Source organism: Gossypium hirsutum, chromosome A05, assembly GCF_007990345.1.
Source record: "Gossypium hirsutum isolate 1008001.06 chromosome A05, Gossypium_hirsutum_v2.1, whole genome shotgun sequence".
NCBI lineage: Eukaryota > Viridiplantae > Streptophyta > Magnoliopsida > Malvales > Malvaceae > Gossypium > Gossypium hirsutum.
Window position 1 is genome coordinate 18,477,262 of NC_053428.1, and position 15,044 is coordinate 18,492,305.

At 32.2% G+C, this 15,044-nt stretch overlaps 1 protein-coding gene across 2 annotated transcripts; it reads right to left on the reverse strand.

Annotated features, from left to right (window-relative positions):
• Positions 1–2,745: 2,745 nt before the first annotated feature.
• Positions 2,746–11,714, reverse strand: LOC107958235 (5'-3' exoribonuclease 3). Of its 2 annotated transcripts, XM_016893936.2 has the most exons (24): positions 11,068–11,585; positions 10,855–10,957; positions 10,666–10,742; positions 10,286–10,477; positions 10,095–10,214; positions 9,894–9,956; positions 9,500–9,646; positions 9,254–9,418; positions 9,038–9,115; positions 8,852–8,938; positions 8,041–8,307; positions 7,739–7,834; positions 7,304–7,399; positions 7,145–7,215; positions 6,568–6,696; positions 6,412–6,488; positions 6,284–6,324; positions 6,115–6,189; positions 5,834–5,988; positions 4,937–5,041; positions 4,783–4,858; positions 4,131–4,267; positions 3,710–3,999; positions 2,746–3,599 (listed from the first exon to the last, which is right to left on the reverse strand). In XM_016893936.2, exons 1-24 carry the CDS (start codon positions 11,269–11,271, stop codon positions 3,520–3,522), a joined length of 2,931 nt encoding a protein of 976 aa, XP_016749425.1. In that variant the 5' UTR covers positions 11,272–11,585; the 3' UTR covers positions 2,746–3,519. The 2 variants fall into 2 exon arrangements, with proteins under 2 accessions (XP_016749425.1, XP_016749424.1); XM_016893935.2 differs by having other exon boundaries at positions 2,746–3,999; positions 11,068–11,714.
• Positions 11,715–15,044: the final 3,330 nt, after the last annotated feature.

Here is a 15,044-nt window from a genome sequence, read left to right on the forward strand (position 1 = left end):
AATATTTAGATTCAGTTATACGTGAATGTTTTCAAGTTTTATTATTTATGAAAGTTATAGTCTAGATTGGATTAGCTCCTATAATCCATTTATAATAATTTAATACTTGTGAATATTTGAAAATAAATTCCAGACCTTTAAAAATTAGTAAAAAATATATAAAGAAAGTTGACATTATTTTTTTAAGCTTTTTGACTGATGCTTATAACAAATTTCATAGAAGAAAGAGCAAGAGTTTGATTAAGTGGAATTTAAGTACTTAATAAATGGAAATATATCGCATATCATAATTAGCAAAAATGTTATACAAAGAAAAATGGCAAAAAAAAATTGTGAAATCTTTTATAATAATTTTTTTCTTTAATTAAATGAAAATAGTAAAAAAAAAATCAATCGTCCGACCATTCGGCGCTGCACACGTGCAGTACATGAATGCTAACATATTCAATTATTTGAGTATGAGAGGCTCTTTTCCATAGACTACTTTTTTAGAAAGTGTTTCGTTTTCTTTTAAGGGACCAATGTTGCGATCTCATTAGCAAAAGGCCGAAAAACAAAAGCATATATTGTTTATAAAGCTTCCAGCATCAGTCAAATTTTCTCCTTTTTTTTTTCTTTGAAAATAAGTTATTCCTTTTCTTCAATTAAAAAGATTTAATGAATTTTTTTATGATTAATATATTATTGATGTTTAATTTATTGTTTATGAAAATTGATTTTTTTTAATTTTATATTTTTTAATAATATAATCTTCAAGATTCGAATTTAAATTTTTTTTTTTAAAGTACAATATCTCTTAACACTACAAAAAAAAATAATACTTAATATAATTTTATCATAAAAGATTGAAAATATTGAAAGGTAGAGTAACTTCAACTCGTTTTGTTACTTTTTTTAATAGTATGATAACATAATATGTTAATTCGTGGATTAATATTTAATTTGACTTTTCAACTATGACTAAAATATCATTGTGGTACTTATAGAATTTTTTTATTGATAATTTATAAAAAACTTAAAATATCAATATTTTCTTCTAAAAGAACCTAAAATTTCATAATTTATTTATTTTAATTATAAAAAAAACATATTTTTTAAAATTATAATTATGCAAAATAAAAATTTAAAACTCATGATATCCAAAAAAAAAAAAACCCTAAACAATCACTTATGTAAAGCTCTAAAAATGTCAGAATCTCAACTTGACTGATGGTGGTGATTTGGTGGCAACTTCATCATTCTATATCCTTAAATACAATGTAAGTCTCCTTCATGCAGTCTGATTCTTAGATATGCAAAACCTTTTGCAGAGTAGAATCTTCCTTTGTTAAATGCAAGATTTCTTATAGTTATGCAGAAATGAAATTGATGTTCTTTCATTTAGTAGTTATGTTGATATAGGGTCTCAACAAGGTAGGAGGAGATAATGGAGATAAGATGACCAGTTTACTTGTCACATATAGAGAGTCGGAGAAGGAGGTTGCTAACGGAGAGAAGGGAGGAGATGGAGGACAAATAGGCTTTTCACTTAGGGCTTCTTGGGGAGGAAGAAGGGTCTTTGTATCTCATGCTCTAGAATATATATAAGTGGGTGTCTCTTGTTTGGCAGTATCACGTAATCAATAACATGGAAGGTAAGTTTGTTCATGTGATCAGTCAAGTGATAAGGTCATTACAGGTCAATTGTATTATATATGATACTATGTGATAATGTTTTGATATTCTCTTTATTAAGGTTGTACAAAGTTATTGTATTATAAAAATCCTTCAATGATCTCTATAAAAAGTTCATAACGGATCGTTTTTAAAGTAACTACTTCTTAGATAATTATGAGCAAATGATTGCTCTCACCAACTGTCTTCGGCAAAGGGTCATTGACAATTCACCTCCTATCCTGTCACGTGTCAATTGTGAAAATAGGGTATAACAAGATCAATTAATCTTAGATAGTGGAAGACCGGTTGATGAAGGAGGAGTTGAAGATGCATTTGAGCTTCTTTATGAAACCAATGAACAGTTGAGGTCTGGCATATGGGCTGGGGAGTGGGTACTTAGTTAAATGTTTTAGGCAGGAAGTCTAGTAGGGAGTGACCTTCTAAAGTATTATAATTTGATTTAGGGTCCTAAAACTCTTTTTGTTTTATTTTTTTATCTTTTCCCCCAATTTTAGGTGATCACATAATGTTTCATGGGGATTGTCCTATGTATTGTTGGTATATTTCATAAACGAAGAGCTTAAAATTCCATTTGGATGAGCCATAAAATTAGTTTCAATGAGATTAAAAATAACAATGACAGTAAATTTAGTTACTATATCAATAAGATTAAAATTAACATGAAATATGCGTTTAAATTCAAATACAACAGTAACACTGAGATGAAAATAAAAATAACCATTAAAGACATTAATCTAAAGATTTATTATATTATTATATATATATCAATATCTTTAAATATTTTATTTTTAAATTTATTTAAATAATTAATTAATTAACTAATTATATTATTTATGATTATTTTAAATAAATAATAAAGTAAAACACAAGTCATTAAAGTATAAATAAACAAAATTAAAATAATTACAAGTTAAATAGTAAAAAGAAATGATAAGCAAGATTATTCTCATGTAAATAGTGGGTCTCCATATTCCTCATTCAATATCAGAATAAATAGATAAAAGAACAGTAAAAGCAACTAAATTAGGGGACACCCAAATTGAGTTGTAAGAGAAAAAATATATAAAATTATTGAAAAACCTCATAATAGCTGATTTATTTTTATTTTATCTTTTTCAAAGACTTGAACATCTCTGTAACATTGGGATGAGTTCCAATAAACCCAGCAGCCCAACATAACAAATACCAAAAATCAAATTTTTTTATCTCCCAACCAAAATAAACATCTTTTGAGATTAAAAAAAGCTGGCATTAATAGCAGGAGGAGCAATTCCTTTATCTTCTACCATCCCCAGAAAACAAACAAAAAAACCCTCGTACTGATGTGTACGGTTATGGATAGACGTCTTCAGATTTCATTTGCTTTTCACAATTACTTTACGAGAAAATCCCAGGCAAAAAATAATAATAATAAATCTAATCTGAAAATTGCTTGAAAGCATAAAGGAATAGAAATCACCTTCAGGCCTTCCTTCTAGATAAAAAAACCCCTAGGGCCGCTGCAACCACCGATCATTGTACAACAAATTCAAAAATCAATATCAAATAAGAGGTCTTCCGGTGGTTCCACTCAACTCAAACTGGTGTTGCTGGGTTACATCCTTCCTATCTAATACAGAAAACGGGTTCCCTCCCTGTTGTTGATTACCCCTTTGATGTTGGTTAGCCCTGTGTGGCTGCGTCCCTCTTTGCTCATGAAGAAGATGAGGATGAGGATAAGGATGATGAAGAAGAGGGATAACTGCGGAGCCATTTAGGTTGCCTTGTGGAGCCATTATGCCACCACACTGCGGATAACTGCGACTTAAATTTGCCTGGTACCTTGTATTATACCTCTGCTTTTTACCACTTAGATGAGAAGGATATGGTCCACGCACGGTTGAAATTTGTGCCATAGGACTGGTTATGAGCCTCACTCCATTCTGATGATTTGGAGGGTAATGCAAGTAACTTCCAGGAACACATATAGGATAGGGATAGTAAATCTGGGCATTGGGAAAATCGAATGGAAGATTCTGAGATAAAGGGTAACCTGCACGAGAATCATGTTTTGGAGGAGCCCTTCTAGGCTGTTTCTGAGATCCTGCACGAGAATAATCTTGTTCAGAAGGAGCCACTACAGCCTGTCCCTGGTTCAGAGACCCATTATTTACATGGGAATTGAATGGAGGAATATGGGGAGCAGTGGCAATTGATGGTGGTGGAGCCTGCACATTATTACTAAACCCAGTGCGATCCACTTTCAACTTCAAGCTATTAGCAATAAGTCTGTGAGATGCCTCCCCAAGCTTACGGCCAGAAATGGATCCAGGAGGGTTATACCTGAAATAAAAAAGATACCTGTAAACAGCCAGTATATAGTTTCCCGCACTTAAAGTCAAGCACTACAGCAAGAAAAAAGGAAGTTCCAGAAACTAATATATGTATATATATGCAATATTTTGAACAATAACCTTTCCACTGGACTTTTGAGCATTGACCCTTCCACCAGATGCCGAGCTGCAGCAAACCTTCCATTCTGAAAAGGTCTCCTCCCAGAATCTTCGTGCCATAACAGATGTTTGGATTTTAAATCACTGAGTTGGATCATCTGCAGCACAATGTCAACAACATCAAGAAAAATAATACAACAAAATCACCCTTGACATGAATTTATTTTCTCATTCATTGAAGGTTCTCATACAAAAAAGTCATCCTAACTTCCTTTTCTCTTTGCGAGTTTTTGTGGACAGAAAAAAGCCTAATATTGGTTTTTAACTAAAATTGGCTTCCTGATTAACTTTGCTCGAGGATACTGCAAAAAAGCAAGTGGAAACTATTCCCCCAAAAGGGCACCAATAAAGATTCCAAAAGTTCTTGATTGTGAAGCAAGAAACGTTTTGAGGACTATGTTTTAAGTTCGCAAGGTTCAGAAGAAGACGGTTTCAGTTGATCATATTTCATTTTCACAAAGAAAATTAGCTACATCTACAATATTAGATCACATTCAGAATAATTCAATGACTTGATCAATAGATATGTCAGATGCTACGATATTTCTTTAAAAGGGAGTTTTAACAAACAATTAAATCTACAATAAAGCAGAGAACTAAAACTGCTCTGTACCTTAGGAGGGAATATAACCCCAGCTGGAGGACGAGGGATATGTTTATGAGCTTTCGGGGTTCTATATATGCAACATCTGGAAAGCAGACAGCCACATATCATTAATGAATCTTTATTAAACCACCAGTCCCATGCATGATTAAATTGAACTTACATGACTTCATTGGCCAATATATCTTCCATGTCCTTGATGGGAGACCTGAATATAGGAGGATGAGTGTCTCCAGCACAAGGGAATATGTAACCATTCATCCCATCACTGCATGCATGCCGAACCAAATCAGAAGAAAAAAGTGGGACATACCTTAAATTTACTGTTAGCATGCAAAGTATTCAAGACAGTTTGAATCCTAATTATACCAAGAGACCACCATATAAAACAAGGTATGCTGAGCCATTCGTGAACATCTTCTCAACACGAAAACAAATGTGTTTATAAACAGAAAAAGCAGCACACCAACCAAAATTAAGATTAAAAGGAAAAATATTATAGTATAAAACACAACTAGCCCAACAACAACAACATGATAAATGAGCCTGTAGCTTCTATCATTGCTAACAAAAGGAAATACATATATCAGCATTAGTTTTCCAGTCCAAAAACTTGCAATTTAAATGTGTCATGAAGGGAATACAATCAACCTAACAGATAGCTCATCAAGCAATTCAGAAGTTATAATAGATTTACAGCACATAAGGCAAAATGAGAAAGCACGGAAAACTCCATAATTGACAACAGAAGAACCACTGCAGCCTGCAGAAAGCCATATCTAAATCTCCATACTGACAGGAAACCATGAATATACATATTTCCTAGTGCCAATTAATATAATTGATTAAACTGCAAACATTTCCCACCATAAGTTACAAGTTCCCATTAAATCCTAGCCGCATTACAATGAATTCGAAACAAAAGATTAGAACAATGGGTTCAACAGACTACCTTGTAAAAAATACCAAACAGCACATGGAACAAATTATCAAACAAAAGGGAAGACAGGCATAGTCTAGCAATATGAAAGTAGGATGATTAAGGCTTTCCTGCACAAACCTCAAATCTGGTTTGACTTCCTCAATTTCAACCTGTTGCCTTTCTGTCAATCGTTTACAACGATTGTCAAGAGAAAAGATTTGTTCTGAGAGACGATGTGATGCCGCCACAAAAAGCATGTCACACATTGTACTGTTTCGTTGAGCTTCTTCCTCCTGCATAAGTTCATAGAATTTAGAAGACAGAGAGAACACTTTTTCGAAAGAACAAATAGATAATTAACAAGAGAGAGAGAGAGAGAGTAGAAGACACGCATGAAAATGATGATTATAGTGTCCTACCGTCAAAGTGTGTTCTATCTTCGCAACCTCTGTTAGAAGGCGCTCTTCATCAATAAAAGGCAATTTTGCAATACCCTTCAGGAAGCAACAGCAAATAAATCAAAATCCTTTCAAAAAAAAACATTTGGCATACGATACTATGCCAAGTGAGAGTAAAAGATAAACCTACCTGCCAAGAAAACCGCTTTCCATCCATGTCAACTTCAAAATCTGATAGAAGAGTGAGTTCAAATTTCAAATCTTATGGATGAAACCAAGACCTACAAATAATGTTGTTTGTTTTGCAAAATTGCATACCAGTTGGATAAAAGTCAACAATGGGTGAATTTGAATCAGTCATCAATTTCCTATACTGTTCAGGAAGTGCATGGGAACTGCAATGGAAATATATTCTTAGTATCTTACTGGCTCAAAAACTTACAAGGAGAACAAAGATGAAACAAGGAACAGTACCTCGCAGCAGGAAAAACCCCCAATAACTGATTAAATGGTTTGAAAGGGGAACCCAGCTCAAACTGAATATTTAGCTGACCAAGGTCCTTTAAATCAGATGCAAAGGGTGCATAATGATAAGGATAAAACCTGAAACAACAAAATCCAGTGGCAGCACAGTGAGTACTGAGTACTAAAAGAATGACGCTTATCAAAGTAGAAAGATGAAATCCTGTCAACAAATCATTCTCACCAAAACTATGTACAGTGAGGCAGAAAAGAAAATCAACTCAACAGATCCAAAAAGGAATAAGACGAGTGGTTCTAAGCACAAAATGATAATATCCAACCAAATGGCTCAAAAATAGACCACAAAGTGATTAGTATCGGAACTTACAAAATACCAAAATCACTGACCCCAGAAAAAATAAATGACGGAAACAAGTACAAGCAAATAGAGAGGAATACATTCCAAAAGAAGTGTTCATATAAACCATTCCATGACAGAAAAAAGCACAAACAAGAAAAGCCCGCTCAAATTTCCTTTACAGCCAGTGATAGAAAAAAGAATAAATGTATTAATGTAAAAGAAACTCACCATCTCCAAGAACAAACCCCTTCATAGTAATAATGCATGACCCAGCATAGACCTTCTGTGAACTTCAAAACCTACAAAAAAGAAGCCCTAGAATAAGATTATCAGATAAATAATTCAAAACATAACATACATCATCCTCAAAAAAATTAACTCACTCACAACATCTTTTCGTGTTGTTTCCATTTCTTCAGGAGTTTCAACCAAAAACTTTTCTTGATAATACCTTTCCTTCCACCCTGGTTCTCCCAGTTTAATCTGACAGGAGCAAATAACCAAGAGGCAGCTAAGAATAGGATACTTAAATCATAGACAAAAACAGCAAACAAATTCTGAGAGGAAAAGGGAGAAACAAAGCAACAGAGATTGTAATATAGAAGGTGCATGCTTAAATTTACATATGACTAGAAATCAATATGAATTATTTTCAACTTGAAATAGATAAGAGAAATAGATGCAGCATACATTTTGAAATTTGAAAGTACAAATAATTTCTAGTTGAGTGACTGATCTGACTACTGCCTAAACCCAAAATATCATTAGAAACTGGAGAAGAAAGCATAAATTACTCGTGAATAGATAACATCATGTTCAAACCTTGTCTTCCTTACTATCTTTGGAGTTAAAAACATCAGTTTTGTCGTGGATCAGCTCCTTAAGTTTTGCTTCCAATTCTTCTTTGTTCTCGAGCATCTGATGCAAATGGAAAGAAAGAAACCAGTGCCATTAATTTTATGTAACAACAGTCATAAAAATATATATCAGGATAGTGAAGACTCCCATAATTCCTCGCCAATAAGGCTCATACCAAACCATATGTTCGCTGATATGAGTCCTAAATAATGGACTAAGATATCACAATTACATTAAGTGTCTCTCCTGAAGCAGGGAAAACGTACATCTGATTCAATACTATCCTCTGCTTCGACAATAGCAGCATCGATAGTGACCCCTGAATTTAAACGCCGCACTTTGTATGGTCGACCAGAGGATTCATCACCATTTGACTCCATTGTTGGCTGAAATGGTGCAGGTGAAGAGCCAGAGGCAAGACGGGAACCATTAAATCTAGTAACTGGAACAATAGAATCAGGTTGAACTTGAGGCTCAGCATCATCTCCTCCTCCAGCTTGTGCTTGTCCACGCTTGATTCTTTCTGCTTGACGCTGTATAGTGCAGCATAGAACAGATTTCAATTGAATTCAATCATCGGCTCAAAGGCTGAGTAAAGAAGTAAAGTTCATCTATAATACATTCATTCCAAGAATCCTCAAGTCAGATGATAGATGCTCATAAACAAATTGAAGAGTCAATGACCTATAACCTAGTTTAAAAACTATAAACTCTTAAGAGAGCAAACAGAGAAGGAATTGCAGCATCCTTAACACAAAAGCTATTCAACTACCCAGAGTTAATCTTGCCATCAAAGAATAAAAATGTAATACGCAATTTCAGGGTTCAAATCATGATCATTTATAAAAGTTTGGTGATAATCTCATTGCCAGCACAAGAACTGAAAGAGGATTGAAAACATAAAAGAAAAAAATGCAACAAGAAATACCAAACTACAAGGCAAGATCCCATCCATTTTTAATTAAAAAAGACCATGAGCAAGTTTCCCAGAAAATTTTGAATCATGGACAAAACCTGAACATGAATGAAAATTTGTTTTAGTTAAAAAGAATCATATCGATCCTGAACTCAACAAACCTTATGCAGTAGTGCTCTTTTCCGGAATATTTGTTCTTCATAGGATCCCACAGCCTGTATAAAATGCTCTACCCGGCTCAATTTTGGCTGAAATAGAAATCATGCAGTCAAAAGTATTAGTCTATCAGATGAAATTCAATGATTCGAATAATACATACCAGACACAAATAATAGAGTAACAGGGACCTTGCTTCCATCTGTCAAATAACCACCCATTCTTCTAAATTCCTTCTTGTATATGGTCAATAACAAGTCAATCGCTCCCTGTTAATAAACAAATCAAAGAGATAAGGCTTCCTATTCAAACCTCAATTTTATATATAAAACCTCAAATTTCCATTCACAAAATCATTACAAAAATATAAGCCAACTGTAGATTAATTACATCAACCATATACAAACCTCACGAATCTCCAGTGTAGGCATATGAGGTAAGAAATCATTGCCAACAAAGAAGCACATGAATATAAAATCATCCACAATACGTTCTAAATCAATTTCAAAAGGAGAATTGCTGATTCTCATCTCATGTTCTAGATATTCCCTGAGTGTCCATATGTTCAGAAACTGCAACGAAAGCAAATAAGTTGTAATTTATCAAAAGATTTTATTGTCATTGTTTCAAAGGTATTCATTTGAAAAATTAACCTGGTATGGCTTTCTGGCAACATTTTTTCGATCACCTTTCTCATCAAATTCTCCAGACTTCCGCTTTGCCGTTCCATCACATTTTGCAGCTATATGGCCCATCTGACCACACAGGAAACATTTATCTTCTCCAGGGGTGAAGATAATCTGAAAGTTTTTCATAGAACCTGTTACTTTTGGCCAAAGGGAACAAGATAACAGAAAGAAAAACCATTCTTCTGAGAAAAAAAATCATTTAACTTGTAACATTTTATTCCTATAAATGTGTAAAGCCTCAGATAGAAGTGAAATCCAACATATCTGCAAATAAGATGCAAATATCGGCAAATCCAAGATGGGAACATAAACCTCAAATTTTATCAACGTAGCAGATATCTGCAAATAAGATGCATACCTCCCGGAGGATTGAAAAGTGAACTTCATGAGTGGCCAAGGCTAACATAATTAAATCAGCATCCTGTCAATAGTCAACAATTAGCAAAGTGCACAATTTTAGTCCAGTAAACATGGCCAACAAAAACAAACATCATGCGTCATAAAATTTTAAATAGAAATTTTGAAATCCAAGATGAAGTAAGTGAAGTGAGAAGTATACCAAACCATACAGGCAATGGCGTGTATTTGGATCAAAACCAGGAAGGTTCCTTTGGAGCCGTATATACGACATAATTTTATGTTCCCCTTCACCGGGAACATTTGCATCAGATAGAATTACCTTCAAATTTATGAAAGTCAGAGAAACCACCAAAACTAAAAGAAAGGGGGGGACCATAACTTTAAAACTACCTTTATATTTTTCCATCCAGGGTCATAATTTAATCTAAGGTGGATATAGTACTGCAAAGCAATTGACAGAACAGACATAAATGAAGTGCCAGGTGTAATAACATTTGAATCAGAAAGCTGTGTTTCATCTTTAGGAGGAAGCCTTTTGCCCTCCCTCTCAAATTCCTCTCGAAGTCGTGCTTCTTCAGCTGCCTGCAAGAGGAAAATTAAAGCAGAACAAAACTGTTACCAAACTGGCTTCTTTCGTTGTGAAGACTGGGAGAATATGAAATACCTACACCAACAAATCTTGCTGATCTAACATTTCATCGAGTATACAAATTAGCATGTCAAATAAGACTTAATAAAAAAGCTGCCTGTGCAATGATAAGAAAACATACCGCCTCTGCAGCATCTTTTGCTGCTCTAAAACGCCTAGATCGCTGTTGATTCATTTTAGCCCGAGGGGCAACGCCATCTAAAGTATTTTCGAGACAGAATGTAAGTATCGTCAAATAAATATAAAATAGGCTTTATCTGCAAGCCAAAAGCATCAACGTATCTTTCAACCTAAGATAATAGCCACTCACCAATAGCCATAAACAAAAGCTTTCGAGGACGGACCATAATAAACAACCTATCAATATACTCAAAAATTCTCCGAAATACTTCATCAAAAGTTCTTGGTGAAGACTGCATGAAACGAAATCAAATTCACCAAATTACATTCATTCTAACAATTCAAACGAAATATTATACTGTAAACAAGGCGGAAAGTGTAGTGTGTTTAGAGGGTTACGCACTCTGTCCTCGGGGTGGAAACAAGGATGAATGATCCCGTTCATGTCGAGATAAAGATTATCAAATTCGATTCTATTAGGGTTAGGTTTACTTGTATCCACCGGAATAGTGACGCCGTCGACCATCTCCGCTACTTCCTCGATAACGTCAATCAAGATAAGCGGATACTTCTCCGCTAACCATTTGTAAAACGCTGGCACTCCCATTGCCAATCGCTCCGAAATGATGATACCCTAAACCCTAAAACAGAGAAATATAAGAAAGAAAATAAGAAACCTCGGCTTACTTGCTTGCTTTCGAGTTATTTTTTGTTTACAGCTTCTGCTCTGCTTGAATCCGTTTGGCGAAGTAGAAATTAGGGCACAAGGGAAAGTGATAGGACAATAATGCCCTTAAGATGTATGGTGAATGACAATATAAAGGAGGAGGAGAGGTTAGAGGAGAATAGGGGCGTTTCTGAGTTTATAATTACATGTAGACAAACTGTTTGTTTCTCTTTTTGGATTTTATTTATATATACACACGCTCTCGGCAGTCGGCGGTGGCTGCTAGATTATTGCGTAAACAACAAAATTTTGATGCGGGCCTTTTCGGCCTTTTTCATCGGGAATCAAGCGGTAGCCGTTGGCTGTGAACTTCGTTCAACGACTGGGATCTTTTTAGTCATAAAATACACTCAAATAAGTGTTCATTTAGGATAATATTTATTGTCGAAACTAATTTTTGTAAATGTTAATTTATAAATCATTTTGACTATGTTTTCAATACCAAATATCAATGTTTTTGTTTTTAATTTTAAAATATCCAAACAAAATAAATTTATTCGAAAAAGATGTTTTATACGCTATATATATTTAATAAATTTTAATTTTTTATATTATTTCAAATTAATTTTTACTCTACAAAATTTAACTCTCAATATTTTAGATATCGTATGATTTTTATTTTCATTTTGATTGAAAACATACAAAAAAAAATGATAACACTCTAAAATCTAATATAATAATTTTTACCTTTTTATTTATCTCTTCTCTTGATATTTCAATTCTCCTCTGTGAGCCTGAAAACTAAAGATAGAGATTACTTTATTTTCTTTAGCTCATTCTTCATATATTTCATAAGATTTGTGCTTTATTTGTTAGATATCAATTCAACCAAATTACTCTTGTTATTGTTATTGTAAGTATCATCTTTAGTGAACATATAAAGCCTTGTCACTTCTTCAATTAACCCATTATTAAAATGAAAATAAAAACGCATTTGTAATCATCAACATCTAGAATTGGAACTACAATAATTTTGCCAAGTTATAAGTTAAACAACTTGAGGACTTGGGAGTTCACAATGGAGTCGTGAGTGAACTCGCATTATCACCATTAGAGCTAACATCAAAAGCTGAATTTTGTTAATAAATAAGGGTGATTAATGTAACAACTCGAATTTTAGGATTATCAGAAAAATATATTTTTGGGTCTCCATTTCTGAAAAATGGATTAGAAAATATTTATTAAAAATAATTACAAAGTTAATTGAGTAATTAACTAAGCTTTAATTAAGTGGATTTAGCTTAATTAAGAGAAATTAAGAAAAATGACTAAATTGAATAAAGGATGAAAGTTAAATTATAGATTAATAAAAAATAAAAAAGGACCAAATAGTCAATTATGCCTATCTCATTACATAAGGTGGCATAGCATGATAAAATCCTAGATTTTTTTAGATTATATTATTATTTTATTGTAAATAATGTTAATTATATTATAATATTATTTTGACAATTGCATGGTAAATAGAATAAATGAAATAAATAAATAAAGGTATGACAAATGTATGGTAAAGTTTGTGACATGTGTAATAATAAAAATGTATACAAATGTAAAATAAATATTGATTATTAAATAGATATTTATTAACTTATTATATTTTATATATATATTTATTTATATAAAACAAAACAAAGTAAATGAAATAAATAAAAAATGAAAGAAACAGAATAGGCAAACGTGAAACAGGGGAGAAAGAAAGAGAAAAAGGAAGGAAAGAAAGAAACGGGAAAATTGAAGGTTTGAAGTTTTAAAGTTTAATTGGTAATTTAATATTGCCCTTTTTACTTAATTTTGATGTTTTAAAAGCTTTAGAACAAATTTTTGATGAAATTAAGTTGATATTTTGAAAACTATTAGATTTCTAGATACTGTTCATGTTGAGTAAAATGATGAAATAAGGGTTAAATTAATAGAAATTCAAGTTAGAAATGAAATAAGGATTGAATTGTAAAGTAATTCATAAATTTTATGTTGTAGGGACTAAATTGATGAAATTTCGAAATTAGGAAAATATGCTGGAAATTTAATAGTTAAGTATGAGTTTGGACAAAATTTGAATAGAAATGAAGTATGAATTAAGATAGAAAAAGTAAGTGAATTTAGTTAAGATTAAATTGAAATTAAAGTAAAAATTGAATAGAAATGGTATTAACTAGATATAAATTAGTAGTGAATTAATGAATATGAGTTGTTTTAATTCCCGTAGCTAATGTTGCCTCGGGAAATCTTGGCTAAGTAAGGAAAATGGCAAAGACAACGGGAGTTAGCTCGAGAAATACGGTTTGTATTTCTATAATCTGAACTTAGTCATTATTTGTTATATATATATATATGACAATTGTTAATGTTAGAATTATGATATTTTACAATTGAAATAGATTGATTTTGGTATGCGATGAATTTATTTAATTTATATTGATTGAAATTATTTTGATTGAAATTATATTGATTGAATTATATAATATATATGATTTATGTAAAAATTTGAATATTGAATGAATGTTATATTGAAAAATATATTGATTGGAAATATGAGGAAATTGATATGAATATATGAGATTTGTGATATTTGAATATTTGATATTGAAAAGTAAATTGAATTGTAATGAATTATGAATTAATATGAATAATTGAAATATATTTGTTGAATTGAATGAAAATGTATGAAATTGTGAAAATGTGTGAATATATGTGATTATTAGAATGGTATATTGATAAAAGAATTATTGAGTTGAGAAAGTGAATCAAATCAAGTTAGGTCGGATATAGTTAGCATGTCATAGGATTGAAAGAGTTCAGGGATACTTCGACCTCGAGTCGATAAGACACTGGGTGTCATTATATTTCTTCAGATAGATTCGATGAGGTACTGGGTACCAACTTTCTTCGGCTAGGTCGATGAGACACTGGATGTCAACTTTGCTTCGAACTATCTGATGAGGCACTGGGTGCCAAACTGGTGTGATTGGTTGGATCCGTGTATCCGCCAAGCTTCGAGTCTTGTTAATAGGGATACATAAGTGAAAAGATAAATCGAATAAATTTGATTGATCAAGCTATTGAAATGAAACGAGAAATTGAATTGAGAATTGAAAATTGAGATATGAGATTGAAAACATGAATCAAAGGTTCATGAAATGATTGGAGTTCGAATTGATGATATATGATACCACTTGATGAATTGAAATGTGATTTGAGATATTTGAATCGTATGTATATAGTTAAAGCTATCATGTATAGTAAGTTGATATGATATAAATGAAATTGACTGTTATTGAAGTGGATTAAAATGGAATATGATTGATAAGTGCATAGTCGAATATAGTTTATTGATATTGAATTGTGAATAAATTAAGGAAAGCTATACCGATTAGTAAGTGAATGAATGGAATAAATAATAATGGATTTATTTAAGAATTGAACAATTATGTTGTTGTGTTTATTATATGATTTGTATAGAATTTATATAGTAAGTAGTTGAAATTTATTTATGAAATAAATAATTAAATAATTGTAATTGTTATTATGATCTTAAGTATTTGTTATATTATTAAATATTCGGATTATAAAAATACCACTAAGTATACCTATACTCAGCGTACCGTTTGTCTCCGTACGCAGGTTAAGTAAAGATAGAACGTTGAATCAGTATC

Excerpts from the sequence above, each read along its gene's own strand:
- LOC107958235 (XM_016893935.2), bottom strand. The coding sequence starts at position 11,271 with ATGGGAGTGCCAGCGTTTTACAAATGGTTAGCGGAGAAGTATCCGCTT. Across the intron at positions 10,215-10,285 it reads CTGGATGGAAAAATATAAAG|GTAATTCTATCTGATGCAAA; the intron begins GTAGTTTTAAAG and ends ATAAATTTGAAG. Across the intron at positions 6,489-6,567 it reads GGGGTTTTTCCTGCTGCGAG|TTCCCATGCACTTCCTGAAC; the intron begins GTACTGTTCCTT and ends TTTCCATTGCAG.